The sequence below is a fragment of the Odocoileus virginianus genome, chromosome 4 (genome assembly GCF_023699985.2).
Source record: "Odocoileus virginianus isolate 20LAN1187 ecotype Illinois chromosome 4, Ovbor_1.2, whole genome shotgun sequence".
Taxonomy (NCBI): domain Eukaryota; kingdom Metazoa; phylum Chordata; class Mammalia; order Artiodactyla; family Cervidae; genus Odocoileus; species Odocoileus virginianus.
Genome location: NC_069677.1, coordinates 14,736,091 through 14,754,761, shown reverse-complemented (window position 1 = coordinate 14,754,761; position 18,671 = coordinate 14,736,091). Strand labels below are relative to the sequence as shown.

Below are 18,671 nucleotides of genomic sequence, written 5' to 3'. Positions count from 1 at the left end.
CTTCTATCACCAGTCCCATCCACAACTGGGTGTTGGTTTAGCTTTGGCTCCATCCCTTCATTCTATCTGGAGTTATTTCTCCATGGATCTCCAGTAGCATATTGGCACCTACTGACCTGGGGAGTTCATCTTTCAGTGTCCTATCTTTTTGCCTTTTCATACTGTTCATGGGGTTCTCAAGGCAAGAATACTGAAGTGGTTTGTCATTCCCTTCTCCAGTGGACCACATTCTGTCAGCCTTCCTCAGCAAACAATGCAAAGAAATAAAGGGAAAAAATAGAATGGGAAGAAAATTAGAGATAACAAGGGAATATTTCATGCAAAGATGAGCGCAATAAAGGACAGAAATGGTAGGGACCTAACAGAAGCAGAAGATATTAAGAAGAAGTGGCAAGAATACACAGAAGAATTGTACAAAAAAGATCTTCATGACCCAGATAATCACAATGGTGTGATCAATCACCTAGAGCCAGACATCCTAGAATGTGAAGTCAAGTGGGCCTGAGGAGCATCACTACGAACAAAGCTAGTGGAGGTGATAGAATTCCAGTTGAGCTATTTCAAATCCTGAAAGATAATGCTGTGAAAGTGCTGCACTTTATAAGCAAATTTGGAAAACACAACAGTGGCCACAGTACTGGAAAAGGTCAGTTTTCATTCCAGGCCCAAAGAAAGGCAATGCCAAAGAATGCTCAAACTACCATACAATTGCACTCATCTCACACGCTAGTAAATACTCAAAATTCTCCAAGCCAGGCTTCAGCAATATGTGAACCGTGAACTTCCAGATGTTCAAGCTGGTTTTAGAAAAGGCAGAGAAACCAGAGATCAAATTGCCAACATCTGCTGAATCATAGAAAAAGCAAGAGAGTTCCAGAAAAACATCTATTTCTGCTTTACTGACTATGCCAAAGCCTTTGACTGTGTGGATCACCATAAACTGGAAAATTCTTAAAGAAATGGGAATACCAGACCACCTGACCTGCCTCTTGAGAAACCTGTATGCAGGTCAGGAAGGAAGAGTTAGAACTGGACATGGAACAACAGACTGGTTCCAAATAGGAAAAGGAGCATGTCAAGGCTATATATTGTCACCCTGCTTATTTAACTTATATGCAGAGTACATCATGAGAAATGCTGGGCTGGAGGAAACACAAGCTAGAGTCAAGACTGCCAGGAGAAATATCAATATCCTCAGATATGCAGATGACACCACCCTTATGGCAGAAAGTGAAGAAGAACTAAAGGGCCTCTTGATGAAAGTGAAAGAGGAGAGTGAAAAAGTTGGCTTAAAGCTCAACATTCAGAAAACTAACATCATGGCATCTGGTCCCATCACTTCATGGCAAACAGATGGGGAAACAGTGGAAACAGCTGTAGACTTTATTTATTCGGGCTCAAAAATCACTGCAGATGGTGACTGCAGCCATGAAATTAAAAGACGCTTGCTCCTTGGAAGGAAAGTTATGACCAACCAGACAGCATATTAAAAAGCAGAGACATCACTTTCTCAACAAAGGCCTGCCTAGTCAAGGCTATGGTTTTTCCAGTAGTCATGTATGGATGTGAGAGTTGGACTATAAAGAAAGCTGAGCTCAGAAGAACTGATGCTTTTGAACTGTGGTGTTGGAGAAGACTCTTGAGAGTCCCTTGCACAGCAAGGAGATCCAACCAGTCCATCCTAAAGGAGATCAGTCCTGGATGTTCATTGGAAGTACTGATGTTGAAGCTGAAACTCCAATACTTTGGCCACCTGATGCAAAGAGCTGACTCTTTTGAAAAGACCCTGTTGCTGGGAAAGATTGAGGGTAGGAGGAGAAGGGGATGACAGAGGATGAGATTGTTGGATAGCATCACCGGCTCAATAGAATTGGGTTTGGGTGGACTCCAGGAGTTGGTGATGGACAAAGAGGCCTGGTGTGCTACAGTTCATGGGGTCGCAAAGAGTTGGAGGACATGACTGAGCAACTGAACTGTATGTAGAAACTTAAGGTTTTTTAATTTAAAAAAAAAATTTATCCACAAGAATAGGGATAACAGAAAAGAAAATAAGCAACAAAATTTGGGGAGCTGCAAAGTGGCTGGATGAATGGTAACAGAGTAGACCAAGGCAAAATCTAAGGAAATAGTAAGAAAAATCTAAGAGTTCATCAATTGACATTGCATAATAGACAAAAGGCTCAAAGATTTGTACCAGTTAATCTTGGAAGTGGGGATGAAAAGTCAGAGAAATTATTAAGAAGTTATATCAAAGGTCCCCTCCCCAATGCTGCCATTAGTGAACTATTCACTACAAAGACATAGAATACATACAAAGAATGACAAGACATATAAAGACATACAAAGAATGACAAGAGGTTCATTCACTGAGAAAGAAAACAGAAAGTGACTAGATGGCATTTACCTAAAAGGAGGTAGCACAGGATTAAATGAACATATACATAACTGAATGCTGGGTTCCTCAGCAATTAACTCCCAGCCAGCCCCTTACTCCTACACAGGAGAACAGTGAGTCTTTTCTGGGGAATCTTAGCTGAAAAGACTCCAAAGATCCTAACTCGAATTGTTCCTCAACAAATGGTCCACACTTTGGTGAAGCTCACAGTCAACAAAGCCTATGTTCTTACAGCACTTGCAACCATGAGCAGATAAACAAGACAGCCAAGGAAAGCCCCTAATAAAATGGTTTTCAACACTGCCTGAACAGAGGAATCACCTATTAGTAGAAAGCTTTTAAAAATACTGATGTCTGGGTCCCAACTCCATTCAACTGTTCTGGGGTGGCACCTAAGCACCAGGATTTTTTAAAACTTCCTGTATTATCATACTGTGCAGTCAAGATTAATAAACACAACTCTAACACCACATGCACGAAAAAAAGAACAGGTTGATGTATATAAACATTCAATAAACAAAAAGACACTCTTCAAAATTAATATGTGCTAGCACAACTGGAATATTCAATAGAAGGTTTGGAAGACTAACTGGTAAAATCTCCCAGATTGCAGAGCAAAAAAACACACACACACACACACAAAAAATAAGAGAATCATAAGACCAGTCCAAAGATTTCAGAAAAAGAAAACAAAGAAATTGGAGAGAAGGAATATTAAAGACTGCTAACAAGAAAGACTCCAACAGCAGCTCTGGAAACAAGAAAACACTGCCATTAAAATTCTTAATAATCACTACCAACCTAAAAATTCCACACTTAACCAAACTAACAAATGTGAGGATAGAATAAAGACATTTTTCATTTCTTAAGACTCACTCAAGGCCTTGCTCAAAAGAGTCTGTAAACTCACTGGGTAGCTAACTCCAGACTACAACCCCAGACTCTATATTCAGCTTATCTTCTCCAGGGAGATTTCAACTAAAAAATAATGAACTTTCCTTTTTTTTTTGCTCTTCAGCCAGTTTTAGTGTTTACCTTTCACATTCACTGTTTTATTAGATTAATAAAGTATTTGAGGAAAAATACTTGCATCAGAATACCTGAGACACATATTCAAATACTGGATTAAACATACACTGAAATATTGGAATTAAAGGAAAAGTCAAGAGAAATAAATAAGAAACTAAATGTATACTTTAAAAATAAAACCCATTTCAATACCAAAAAATCATCCTCCATAAAAAAAGAATGTTGTAATCATGCAATGTTACAATTAAAATGAAAAACTTTGGCAAAATATCACTTCGTATTGCAATACTGTTTACTAACCTCTGATTCATCACCCTTCTCTCTGTAAGCAGTAGCAATACTGGTCTGAACAGCCTTAATCCATGCCTGGCGCAGCTTTTCAGAATCTGCCTGAAGCATACAACTTCTAAAAGGAAATAACATTGTTTTCTCAGACACTAAATTAACCCAAAAAATAAGGTTTATTTTTTGTCAACTTTGCTATATAATTTTCTAACAAAAAATAATGTGTTAAAAGGTTTTATTTCACTATCTTTAGGTAGTATGTTCATAAAGAAATTAAGAAGCCAATGAAATAAATTACCTACTGAAAACAAATCATCTATTCTGTGTATTAAAAAAAAACTTTAAATTTGCCACATAAAATAACATTAATATTTTTCATTGGGGAGACATATGAAATAATAAGTTATCAAAGAAATTTATCTGATATATGACTTCAGCTCATTACCATGACAGTTAAAATGTTTCCATATAGCCATAGTAATCATCAGAATTTAAGGACTATGATACTGCATAAAAGTTACATAAATATCTGACTTGTAATCATTAATATGTGTGTGATCATTCATAATTCAAATTTAATTTGAGAACACTTTTTTCCTCTTTAGCTCTTACAACTGTAACAAATCTTTCTGTATTCTGTAAAGTTCTTTAAGACAACCTATAGAAACACGGAAACAACTCTCAAATTCTTTAGAACCACTCACTTTGTTGGAGAGACCACCTCAAAGCAGAATCGCCGTTCTATGTCCTCACAATGTTTCACTGTGCAGAGCCTGAGATCCTCCACCACCACAGTGGGATTATCCTATAACAAGGAAACAAAACTCCTGTATTTATCAACCTAGACTTTAAAATATCACTACCTATAAAAATATACTTAAAAACAGTATTGGAAAAAAAAACAGTACTTGGAATAAATGGTCTAATTTTAAAGGTTTATATTTGATCTTATTTTAGATCAGAAATAGGAGTTATCAATATAGATATAACTAATTCTGTATAAAGGTAATTATGTCCTATTAATTTTATCTGCCTCATAAAATTGCTGTATAAGAATTAAATGAAATAGTTCATATAAACTTAGTCCAACACTTCACAGTCAATTAGCAGGTGCTCAATAAATGTTAGCTTCCTGTTAATTTTCTTCCATTTTCTTTCAAATCGATTTTTCTCCTGATCCCCACTCACATATGATAAAAGCCACTCTCCTCCAAAAAAGAAGCCTTTCATGAGTCTAGTTTTAATAACTGAAAGAAAAACAAAAAGCTTTTACATGCTCCTTAAAATATCTAAGAAAATGAGAATTTTTTAAATCATTTTTTAGTACTTAATAAAAATAGAAAATTCAAAACCAAGCTTATCAGGATAGAAAAAACATGAACTGAATAGTTAAAGAATTTGTATGAAATAAACCTGCTACCATAGAACCTAGCAAGTAAAATTTCACATTGTGTCATCTCAAGAGGAAAGTAGGTGGGTATTTGAAATTTACAGTTGAACATATTATTCATAAAGGTTAACTAGGTAAAAATCAAATCATCAATTAACTAATAGTTCTTTTCTCTAATTATCTTTAACATTATCAAGTCACATATAATCTCATTATGCCTTTCCATTAAATGAAAATACCTCACTCTTAAAATCAGGCTCAAGAAAACAAATACGTAAAAACAATATTAACAAATTTAGACGTTTCTATTTAAATTAATTCAAGCTTATATTTTAATGTAATTGTTAACCCTTCTCTATTACCACTTTTGGCCCTAAGGTGATATTTCTTAAATGCAACCTTTCCTTTAGCACCAAAACAGTATTAGGGAATTCCTGTCTCACAAATGGACAAAGAAATATGTGAAGCAATGAAAGTAGTAATCCTGAGACACACAACAATCCATCTCAAAGACAGGAATTAAGAATTCAGTAAACAATGTTGATACTTTCCACTCCTGAGTCCTATTATACACAACCAAATATAAAACTAACAAATGATAATTTTGCACACATACATATTTACGAACTTCAGTGCTATACCAACAGGAACAGATAAAAACGGGAGGATTCAATGGGTTTTCACTTAATTACTTAACAAAACACCTACCTTAAACTTTTTCTGGTAAACCAACTGATTATTCTGTATTGAAAACCAGCGTCTAAATAAATATAAAATAGATTACATTTTCACAAACATAATTTATTTCAGTTGTTGTTAGAAACAAAATATTTGAGAAAGTACTAGAAAAACAGTTTATAGTAATTAAGTTTTTAGAAGAGCATTGTTTTGTTTTGCTTTATATAAACTGATGTCAATGAGATAACTACTGAAATTAAAAATTTCAGGCAATTTAAAACCACAGAATAAGAAATAAAACTACCATATTTTTTATTCATTTTTATGTCAGAAATTTATACCCTAACAAAAGTTGTTATACTTTGTGCCACTATCAAATAATAATTTTTTTAAAAATAAAAATTTAGCTTTTTGAGCTTCCCCAAAAATAACTAAAGCTTTCCCCCAAAATAATTTGCTTGTGTTATAAAGTAGAAATAAATTTATATTATAAATAAGACTATTCATTTGTATACAATAAAAGACCAAAACAAATGGTGCTCTGTTTTCAACCTTTCTGCACCTAATTCAACAAGCATTTGATCTGTAAAGCAAAACAGAAAATTATATCATCCTTTTAGAAATGATATCAAATAGGAGACTGTCGCCAATTCTCTTGGCCTTACTTTCATGTAAAATACTTCTTAGCAGAAAAATCAAAGTTATTACTAAAAATGAGTCACCCAATTATTTATATTGTTCTGCTCATTACTGTAAATTAATTGACATTTTATTGCAATCCTCTTCAGAAGAAAAAACTAACCTATGTATGGCATATTTACTAATTCTAATTTATTAAAACAATAAAAGACCTGAAGACTTACAAAAAAAAAAATCACAGCCAAAAGCCATTCATAAAAGGAAGCAAAAATTCTCATCAAGCATGAAAGGTAAAACAATATTTGAGTCATTATTTTAAAATTAGTTACATGTGAGATGATTTCTATTGTAAACATTAGTTATTAATCTATTAGCAGATAGAGATTCTACCTTTTCATTGAAACTAGTACAAAGCACTAAAAATTGTATTTAGACACGTTTAGAACTTCTTTTTCAAAAAATTTAAGTTAATTCTCCAAGGCTGAGAAAATGATTAGATGCTTTTCTATTTTTAAGCTAGACAGATTGTTAGGTTTTCTTGCTATTTAAAAAGGTATTCACCTTTACCATTAAAATACAGATCTGTTAAACAAGCATCTAGATAAAACCAACTTGGTTGCCTCTAAACACAAATCATCAAGAGATGGGCTAGAAAAGGAAGAACTTCTCGGTCTCTTTGTTCTGGGACACATGGTTGGTTAGAAATGTTAAAGGAAATACCTCCAAACAAACAAAATGGTGCAGCCCTGCCACATGGGATGACATGCAATGGAAACAATCTCTGATACTGATTCAAGTATTATTTTAAAAATCATTTGAAGTAAACTATATTAATAAAAATTCTTGTTTTATATATAGTAATACTATATAATTTGATGAAAAACTACAAAGAATTTCACTGAACAATGGAAAAGCAACCAGGTAAACTTTTAATGCTTCTGAGGTCATCAGAAAGTAAATTTCTTTTGACCTGCTAAATCTTAGAATAATAGCCTCTAAACATAAAAACAAAACACTAGATAAAAACTTATGGTTTTTTGTTAGATTCTGTTTATTAACTTTATAGATCATTTATATTTCTGAAACTTAGTTCCCCTGCCATTTATCTGCTTATGAGGAATTTTCTCACATCATCAATTTTTGTTTATATTATAAATTCAAGACACTATGAATTCATCTTAATTTCACATCTCCTAAGTGAAAAAAATCACAACTATCCTGGGTAGAAAAAAATTTTAATTGCTAAACTCAGTATGTCTTATGATGCTATCTCCCCTCCTCTACCATTAAAAAAAAAAAAGCTAACTATACTCATTTACATTGATCAAGACTTTTATCAGGTAAGCAAAATAAAATATAATCTTTGCTCCTATAGAATGAATAATCCTAGTTATTATTAAGACCTCCAATAAAAGGAAAAATATTCACAATCTACCGGATATGGAAAAATATTTAATATTTCAAGCTCATGCCACCCACAATTTGAAGATACTTTAAAAGGTAATTAAATAATAAAAAAGACAAATGTTGGAAAGCATTATGCTGACAACTATACTATATTCTACAAGATTCATAAACTGACCAAAAAGCCAAAATATAAGTATCCAAAAGTGAAATTTTTTAGGTTTTAAGAAAACTAAGACACCACTTTATATCTATCTCAAATTGATACAACAACAATAAAAATTTTAGACCAAAATTTTCATTCATAAACAAATATTAGTTTTTAAATATCAATGAGAGTTTCTATATGACAAAATTGAGGGGGAATACATTAAAAAATAAATCAAGTATCTTTTACAATTTTTGAACACTAGTCCCAGGACTTACTTGAAATCAAGAACATGGGTAAAAGCCAAACTTTTAAATCTTTATCACTATTTATTTTTAAAAGTAGAAGCTTTATCACTAAAACCATACAAATGATGGGTTCATGTGCAGATTCATATAGATGCCAAATAGTTAACATTTAGTAAAATTAAAAGCTTAAACATATACATGTTCCTTTATTTAAAATTCGATTTAGTTTTCACAAGGAAAAAGACCAAAGTGGTAAAACAAACAAAAAAGCTAGGAATTGTCAATGTTTCTTTTAAACATAATTAATAAGGTGATTACCAAAGAGACTAATACCTAATTACTACTTCAAAAATTTAAAAAGCATTTACTAGCTTATTTCCCCTAAAAAACACATACCTACATATATACATATGTGTGTGTGTATAAATGTATGTGCGTGTGTGTACACATACACGCATACATACCTACTCATAGTACTCGTATTACTGAAGCTATGTCTTCTTTGGACAACTATTTACACATCAAATGTTCCTTTCCAGATTAAAACAAATTGAGGATATAAGCAATGAAAAGGTATAATTCTGTTCCTCAAATAAGATGTTTACATTTTCTTCCCAATTTAAAACATAAAGAGACTTTATATCCATTGCAAGTAATCCAACTGAAATGCAGGTTAATTACGAGCTTTCTCGTGCCAAAGAGGAAGTTGGAGTAAGGCAGGGGTGAGGGGAAGGAAGCCATTTGGTACCTGATATGATCGGGCTTTTTCCTGTCATGTGAAAAAATGGGGCAGGATTAAAACATAAGGGAAAGGTGGTAAAAGAATGAAAACGCAAATGTGCAAAATAAGCAAAGGACTAGCATGATATGAAAACAAAGCAAGAATTAAAGGAACCAGCTTAAGCTCATAACCTAACAAAAGAATCAAGAATATCTGTTGCATTTTGCTGATATTATATATATATAGATATAGATATACGCATTTATATAACTAATTCCAACACTTGGGAATCTGAAAGGCTAATATTTTATAAATATTCAAAATATTCTTCAAAGCATTATGGCAGGGAAAATTCTGTACACTCTACTATTGAGAATATTCGCACAATTTACTATTATTGGGAGTTATCTACCTCTATGGTTATATCTCTAAAATATAAATAGTACCTTTTTTCATCTTAAAAAATTAAAGAAAACAATCACTACAGCTATGTCTACATAAACCTGAAACAAATGAGAACATTTCAAAAGGAAAAGCTCCTCCCACCGGCTCATCCTCTTTTCATCAAATGATAGCAGACACTCTAAGGCCACACATAGGTAGAGTTTATCTTTAATCTATGTATGCACTTCTTATTTCTATCTGTACTAGAAACAGAATACTTTGTTTTAAGATACTGTATAATACATTTTATGCTTTTAGCTACATTTTCCAATTTAACAAAGACCGAGCACAGTGTTAATTATTCCATTTCCTTATTAGTTTTAACAGTTCATTACTAAATAATGATAATATTTAATTATTTTTATTGTTCCTTCATACTTTCTAAATTTATCATGAAAAGCAAAAGAGAAATATAGGTATTAGTAATCCATCTAGCTCTGACTTGAGCTTGAAATGAAGTTGCCACACTGAGAAGATGGTCTGGAAAGACTATTTTGTAGATATCACATCTTCAAAAAATATATATTACAGACATTTAAAAATCTTAAGAGACACTACAAATTAGAAATCTGAAACCAACGAGAAAAATAAGCTCAACAATTCACATAAGACATAAAACATTTCACTTCTTACACCATTTCAATCATACCACATAAAAATACCATCTCTTTGGTTAAATTTCAGATTACAGAATGATGCTTTCAAATTATACTTAGATTTTATGAAATATAGCATCAGGTTTTAAAACTGACTGGAAATTCCTAGTCAAATTCACATTTCTCTCAGGAAGATCTTTTTTAAAAGTTGACTCTGAAATATGTGTGCTTCTAGTCCATAAAGCTATAGACAAAAGCAAATTTGTCATCACATGACTGAAACCTCTCAGAGTGACTACAAGAAAGTATGTTTCCTAAAACGAATCCACAAACAACCTTAAAAAAAAAAAAGTGGGCAGAAAAAAATCTGTATGCTTGAACAGTTGAATTCCTGGATTTTTGTAGCTAAGGCACAAATATCACAAATACACAGTCTTTTATTCAGAGGCTAGTAAAATATATTAAATTAAGCTGGACATAGAACTTACTAGACAAGTAGGAAAGAGTCTGAGATCATATATAGGTAAAAGGAAATTATTTGCAAATATTTCCTGAGACTAGATTTTTGGTAACCTCATATTAAAAAAAAAATTTAGATACATTCCAAATTTTTAAAATTGAAAAGCAGAAGAGAATTCTAAGTAACATTTAAGAGGCTTCTCTTTCTTCTCCCTTTTATAGTTATTGACCTATAACCTGTAAAATATTTAAGACTTTTGTTAAAAGGTTGCTGACTTCTGTCTTTGACAAGAGTTTCTTATGTTTATACGCTGTATTATTTATAAGTCTGCTTTTAATTAGTGTTTTCATCAAAATATTCTTTAAAGGTATATGAAAATGAATAATTTGCTATCCATAATTTATTCCTAATAATGCAAATGCATTAGGAAAGTTTTTTAAAATAGTTTTTAAACTATTTTTGTTGTTGTTTTTACCAAAGCTGTATCGTATCTTATCAAAATACAGACTGTTTGCATTTTCATAGCAACTTTCCTAAAATGCCAGGTTTTGAGCCTCAATTTTGTCACAAACCAAGTATATGACCTTGAATGAGCAAACATGTCCCTGCACTTCCATTTTCTTTACTAAATATCAGGGTGTTAACTACAATCTGTGATTTTAATCAATAACTGTTATCCTACCATATAGAAATGGCATCTCCTTTAAAAGGTGGCATCATTTTCAAAGTTACTATCATTCTTACTTGGCAAATGGTAGGTAACATATCTGCAAATTGAGAATTTAACAGCTATTCTCTACTGATTTTAGTTATGGTTTAATGTCTATGCCGATTAATAAAATTCATGAAACATATAAGAACAAAAAGATCCATGCTTGAATTAATTAATTTTCTTCTGTTGTCCTAAATGGGAATGTAATTTTCCACTAACACTTATTGTGCTTCATTTTGAAGTCTTCGAGCATTTCTGACTAAGAGTACTCCATGGAAGTTCATTTCATTTCTTCTTAACATAATGGTATGGTTTTTATGGATTTATTGTATTTTCACTGTGTTAAATTTTAAGAAAGTTGTTTTGAAATCTGAAGGTTAAAATTCAATTTTAACATTATCTCGTGAAATTGTACTGGTTTAAAACTCTTCATTTAAAAAATGACAATCACACTATTTCTTATATTAATTTCCTACTCTGGTCAGGGAAATTTGCCAGTAAAGGCTTAAAAGATTATTGGCTTTATTTTTACAGTTTAGAAAACAGAATTTCAGTTTTACATTTTTACTTTACAACAGTTAAAACCTTTTTTCTTAACCAGGCCATCTGAGTAGATCCTCCTATATTCAAGTATTATTTTTAAAGTTCTACATCACTCAAAGAAACTTAATATCAAATACAATCACCATTCTTTCCCGTTTATATTCATTCTCAAGTAAAGAACAATTACTTCAAATACAACACACCATGTCCCATTTAAACATCTGACAATATCAAATGCTAAGGAGATACTCAAGGACACTGACACTAAATTGATACAAATAACACTGACACAGTGATACTAAAATGACATTTGAAAGTATCAGTAAATATTTTTTGAATATAACCTCATCACCAAGAACTCAAAATAAGTGCACAAAGAATCCATTTCAATATTTTGAATATTCAAGCATAATCGTTTCCAGTTAAATTAGCAAAAATGTATACCAAATTAAACTTACCAAGAAAATTCTATTTATTTTGCTAATGTCCACTTTTTTAAAAAAGAAAACAATCTTCTCTATCATTAAGTGAATTCATATCCTGTTCAAGTAGCAAATAAAATATACACATTCAACCAATAATAGTAATTAAATCAATTAACCAGAATCTGATACTATTCTCAACTATTACAAAATAATTCTTTCTTTTTCCACAAAGGAGTTATCCTTGAATAAAAAGACTAATCACTGCTATTCAGAAAGATGATCCAGAGACAATCACTCTTTCCTTTTGCCTTCATGTCTGAAGTTACTTCACTTTATTAATACATGAGAAATATAATAATATATTTTACATATTCATTTAAAAGATATTTATTTGATCAACATTTATTTTAAACAATCAGTTTAGAAAAAACATTTAAGTCTTCAGTAGGCATCAAGTTAAGAAAAAAGGAGTACCAGCTGCCATATACACTTCACATATAAAACTCATCCCACATTCTAAAAAGCCCGGTTAAAGTTATTGAAAAGATCAAGAAACCAGGATCACCTCACTTAAAGATTCACAAGCCAAAATTAAGTAAATATGTATATAAACACACATACAAAGGAGGAACCCAAAAAAGGAAAAAAAGCCCACTTGTCCTATTCATCCATTATACTCAATATATAACTTCCAATCAGATCTATTTCATAGCAAATATCAGAGGAAGCTCACATCTAAAAACTTATTCATTGTAGTAACCTAGTCATTACACACCAAGCATTATAAAAACTCTTCTTGCTTCCTGATTTAAACTTTGCTCAAATTTTACAATTTAGATTTGCTAGTGTTATTTTTCACTTGCTTCTTAAGGTCTTTTTCCTAGAGAGGCAACTTATCTCCAATACACGTAGTTCAGAAAAGTTACTAGGGACTGTGAATGTAGAGAATTATGAAGGAAAGAGTCACTAAACCACAGAGAAAGTCAGAAAACAGAGGATATAGAAAGAGCAAGACTAGTGTTTGAAATATATTACCTGTTCCAAGTTTTGAAGGCATTGCTGGCACGTTTGAACAGATAACCTTCCATAACAATGCCATTTGCAGCATCTACGTTATATTCTAGCTTAGAATCATCATTGGAGAAATCCTAAACAAAATAACACATTAAAAAGTTTGTATGGTTTTTACTGGTTTCCCTAGACAAATCTATCCTAGAGAAACAGCTCAAACAGTAGAAAAGCATTGTATTAGGATAGTTATATCAACAACATTCATAAGGGGAAGCCTAAATGTTCAATAATAGAAGAATGCTTCAACATATTAATGTAATTCAGTGGACTATTATGCAATAAGACAAACAACTATACAGAATACACATTAAAAGAGAAAAACAAATACAAAAATTTTACAAATTATATAACCTGGATAAATAAAATGTACACACTGTTATTAAAAGAACAAAATAATATGTAAAAAATAGACAAAGGGAACAACGTGATATTCTATGGGTGTTGTTTTAAATGTTTTCATTTAATCCCAATATTGATGTGTCTGCTAACAATTTTTTTAAAGCAATATATGTATTTCTACTTGGGATTAGTTAAATCTACCACTATTTTCTAAATATATTACTATTATGGTAGTTTTATACTGTTATACGGTTCTTGGTAGAAACAATAACTCCACTATTTGGGGGTTCAAGAACAGAATTACAAAAAGTTTATTTTTGCAAAGAAGCACCACCACAGTGTGAAGTAGGCATTCCAAGTTCACTTTTTTATAAGGATTATAAAATCACTCATAGTTATCCTCAATCATCTAACCATCCTAGTTTTCACTTGAATGCAATTCAAACTTTCAATTTTCCTCCAAGGAGCAACTAAATTTTAAAATCAGAAATTCTATATTTAAAATATTTCCTGTTGAATTTCCAAAGTAATTTCAACAAAACTGAAAAATCATTGTGATGTCCAAATTGAAAACTCTAAAAAATCAGTCTTGAAACTTCAAAATTACTTCTGGACCAATAAGCAAAATTAGAATGCTTTACTATTAGAGAGGAGTAGACTTTCCAACTTGAGAAAGATTTTGGTAGAGACTGGATGACCATCTGCCAAGAATACTGGAAAGCAGGGGTTCTGCACTGGAGGAGCAGAGTGATAATCACCTAAGAGCTTTCTAAATCTTAGAGTCCACGATGATGGGAAAAGGAAGCAGGCAAACTTCACAATTACACGCAAACACTGCTGATAAATCTCAAAACTTAATCATGAAGGACATGATAATCCAAAATAATCAAATGAAATAATCTGTAAATAAACTGCTACATTTCTTTCTGCTTTTACTTTGGGGGGTGGGAAATCAAGGAAATTTTAATTCCTTCATTTAAAATTTATTTGGAGCTATAATTTATTTAATTATTCTGACAAAATTATGTCAGCAATAGATATAATCGAGTTTGGCAACATTCCAAAGATTTCTTTGTAACATCAGAGGTTTGTCTTATCAGGAGAACTTGAAGCTTTGGTGTGGAGCCCAAGGAATATAAGGCAAGACAATGAAGGGACTCAAATGAAATTTTCCCTTTTGAAATTGCAAGCAAGACAAGAAAGACCACTATAAGCACTTTGATTCAAGATTATTTTGATGACAAAAACTACTGTAATGATGTAAAGTAATTAGCCTCCAACTAATAAAAATAAATGAAAAAAAAAAAAAAGATTATTTTGAAAGTCCTAGCCAGCAAGATAAACAAAAAGGAAAGGATTATTTGCAGACGATGTAACTGTTCACTTCACATCCAAAAGAATTCAGAGGTATATTAGTAGTAGTAGTAAAGAGAGCTTAAAAAGACTACTACTGGTTAAAAAATCAACACGCAAATATCAAATTTTATTCTAATATACAACAAAAGTAAACAGTGAGAAAATATATTTTTAAAGGATAACATTTACAACAATATTTCCAATACAAGTATCTAGAAATACACCTACCAAAAGATAAAGAAAATGATGAAATTTTATGAAGGATATTTTAAAAAACAAATGAACAGAGAAATATTCAAAGCTCATGAACTAGAAGACATTTAAAATAAAGATATTAATTCTTCCCCAAATTCATTCACAGATCCAATGCAAAGCTATTTTTATGCAACCTGAAAAGCCGCTGTATTTATATGGACATACAGAACTTTAGCAATTCACTTTTGAAGAAGGGCAGGTAGGAGGCTTTGCTTTGTCAGATTACCAAGATATGCTTTAAAGCTAAAACAATTAAGATAGCATGGTATTGGTGTAATTAAGACAAAAAGACCAATGAAACAGAATAGAGAGTCTGAAACAGACCTCACATGTATGGAAATGTCCTATGTAAAAGAGTATACAACACTGAGTAGTTGGGGAAAAACAAACTTTTTAATAACCGAATCTAGATCATCTAGCTACCAATGTGAAAATAAAAGGAAACTGGATCTCTACCTCAAACTACACACACACACACACACACACACACACATACACACACACACACAATTACAGACTGATTAAAGGCCTAGATATAAAAAGCAAAGCTTCCCAGGTGGTTCTAGTGGGAAGAAGAGTCTTCCTGCCAAAGACAGACTCAATCCCTGGATTGGGAAGAGCATGAAAACCCACTGCAGTATTCTTGTCTAGAGATTCCCATGGACAGGAGCCTGGCAGGTTACAGTCCAAAGAGTCGAAAAGAGTCAGACACAACTGAAGCGACTTAGCATGCACACACAAACAGAAGATTTTACAGGAGATATATTGTTGTGATCTTGGGTTGGGAAGGACACAAAAGGCACCGAACAGAAAAGATACTTTTAAAACTATGTGAAAATTTAAAATGTATATACCCCAAAGGGGGACTAACGTCTAGAATATTTGAGGATATGATCAACAGTTAGTTGGACAACCTGATGGAAAAGTGAGAGAAAGACTAACAGACATTTAACAAGGAGGATATCCAAATGACCAACAGACATCGGAGAAGGTCATTAGTGACTAAAGCATAAATTAAAACCACAAGATGTCCATATCTACTCACCAAAATAGGCAAAAAAAAAATTGAAAACTCTCACAATATGATGAGGTGGCAAAGAGCAACGGAAACTCTCACACAGTTCTGCTTACCCGGAATGGTATAACATTTTGGAAAATAACAGCATTATCTACTAACATTGAACATATATACACACATACACACACGGTATGACCCAGCAATCTTATTCCTAGGTCTAAATCTATCAGAAATTCGTGCACATATCCAAAAGGCATGTACATGAATGTGCACAGCACCACTGTTTCTTCAACTGATCTATTTCAATTCCAAAAGATCTAAATAATTACATTAGACATACGTTTCCTTGCTTTTTAGTTTGATTAGGTCTTTTCCTTTTTTTACCTGTAATGCAGCCTTGGGTCAGCATTTAAGGGCCAAAAAAAAAAAAAGGTTAAGTACTCATAATAAGCAAAAACAGCATTATTCTCTTTAAGGAAAACAACAACTGATCACTATTTAAAATCCAATTCATTAATCAGATTTAATAATCTACTACTCTTGGACATTCAGTATGACACTGACATACAATAGGGAAACATATTAAAAGATGCATAATATTCATTAAATAATTCAGTTTAAACAGTCACATGCTTCTAAATATCATGACCTCTCATTTTAATTAAAAATGACTGGTCCCAATTCTTAAAAATCTTTCCATAGTAATGTCATTAAAACAAGTTATCCAACCAAAAGTGATTCTAACTTTAAACAAAATAAAACATGGAGGCAGTCTTACCTGACTATAACTAGAAGAAATGAATTAAACATTATCTGGTAAAAAAATCTTCCCCTTTTTAAAAGATGCTTCTCTCTGAGTATTAACAACCCATCACCAAAAAAAATTTAACTTTTATTACTGATTTCACTTTCTTTTTTTTTTTCACTGACATCTTCTATATTAGATCTAGTTTACTGGCATTTTAAATTCTAAATAAACCATAACAAAAGTTGATTTGACTGCTCAATACCTAGAGGATAGATTTCTTAAAGCAATACTAGATGACATCTTTTTTTTTCTTTTTAGGGAGGTTATGACGGCAGTCCTCCACTACCAAAAATTATGCAGTCATGTTTCCCACATTTGGGGAAATTGCAGGAGAGGGGTGGAGAAGCCTCCCCTTGGGAAAACCACCCTCATAATCGTGGTACTGCTCCTGCCAGGTAACTACAGAAGACATCTTTTCACACATTTTTTACACACATTCAACCGCCGGTTCTATCCTTTTATTTTCAGATGACTACACACACACACACACACAAAAAAACCACACTGATGACTGTATAAAATATTATTACACTGAGTTCCAGGTATATCATATTCAAAGCTTTCAGCACAAAGAAATAAAACCTGGTTTCACATTTTAATCTTTTTTTAAAATCTTCATTTTTAAATACATATTTTTCAGATATTACTTTACCTAGGCTTAGGTAAGTTAACAAGAAATGCAAGTGAAACTTCAGCATCACTTGAGAGGGTAAGTGTTGCCTTAAGAGTGACTGAAGCTGGAAATTGCTAGTTAACACACACACACATTTTTACAGGGGTTGGTGATATTTTGCATGCATGCAGGCTAGGTCGCTTCAGTCATGTATGACTCTTTGTGTCCCTATGGACTGTAGCCCTCCAGGCTCCTCTGCCCATGGAATTCTCCAGGCAAGAATACTGGAGTGGGTTGCCACTCCAGGGAATCCTCCCTGACCCAGGGATCAAACCCACGTCTCTTGTGTCTCCTGCATTGGCAGGTGGGTTCTTTACCACTCACCCCACCTGGGAAGTCCTGGTGATATCCTAACTGAAACTATAAGCAGTATTTTAAATTCTAACTAAGGGCTTTCACAGGTGGCCCAAGTGGTAATGAACCCACTGGCCAACACAGGAGACCTAAGAGGCACAGGTTCAATCCCTGGGTCAGGAAGATGCCCTGGAGAAGGAAATGACAACCCACTCCAGTATTCTAGCGTGGAGAATTCCATGGACAGAGGAGCCTAGCAAGCTACAGTCCATAGGGTCGTGAAGAGTTGTACACAACTGAAGTGACTTAGCATGCAAGGGCCACTTTTAAATCAGTTAAGGCCCTAAGAGACTGACTTTTTTATAAACTTGTTCAAGAGCATGGCTCTCAAATATTTTGATATGAAAGAAAAGTAAAATACATACCTCAACACTGGAAAAATATTTTGTGTTTTACAAAAATGGAGGAATTCATCTACACAATTTAATTATTAAGGCAATTCAAAGAATTTACTTCAATGTGATACCTTGCTGAAACCAATAATCAAAAAATTGTATAAAAAGGGAATTAATCTCCTCTAACTCCTCCCCTCAAGTACCTTCTGTTGAATGGTGGAGTGTTTCTGCTCCATCTCTCTTTTCTCCTTTGCTGCATCTACAACCAGTCGGTCCAACTGCAAAAGAAAATAAAGAGTAAATGAGAGAGACTTAAAAGTTGAAAAAGAAAGATACAATTACTTT

The 18,671-nt window shown here is 32.6% G+C and overlaps 1 protein-coding gene and 1 pseudogene across 5 annotated transcripts in view; both read right to left on the bottom strand.

Moving 5' to 3' along the window:
- The window catches only part of ACAP2 (ArfGAP with coiled-coil, ankyrin repeat and PH domains 2), a 162,286-nt gene that overhangs the window by 30,848 nt on the left and 112,767 nt on the right, over positions 1-18,671 (bottom strand). For 3 of the 5 annotated variants that reach the window (XM_070466206.1, XM_020877838.2, XM_020877842.2), the window contains 6 exons: positions 18,530-18,604; positions 13,153-13,265; positions 8,965-8,985; positions 5,808-5,859; positions 4,414-4,514; positions 3,725-3,830 (listed from right to left, as the gene is read on the bottom strand). In XM_070466206.1, coding sequence (XP_070322307.1) covers positions 3,725-3,830; positions 4,414-4,514; positions 5,808-5,859; positions 8,965-8,985; positions 13,153-13,265; positions 18,530-18,604 — 468 coding nt within the window. The remainder of the gene's footprint in view (positions 1-3,724; positions 3,831-4,413; positions 4,515-5,807; positions 5,860-8,964; positions 8,986-13,152; positions 13,266-18,529; positions 18,605-18,671) is intronic. The other 2 variants (XM_020877840.2, XM_020877843.2) reach the window with 1 other exon arrangement.
- On the bottom strand, positions 17,222-17,367 carry LOC139034947 (U1 spliceosomal RNA; annotated as a pseudogene).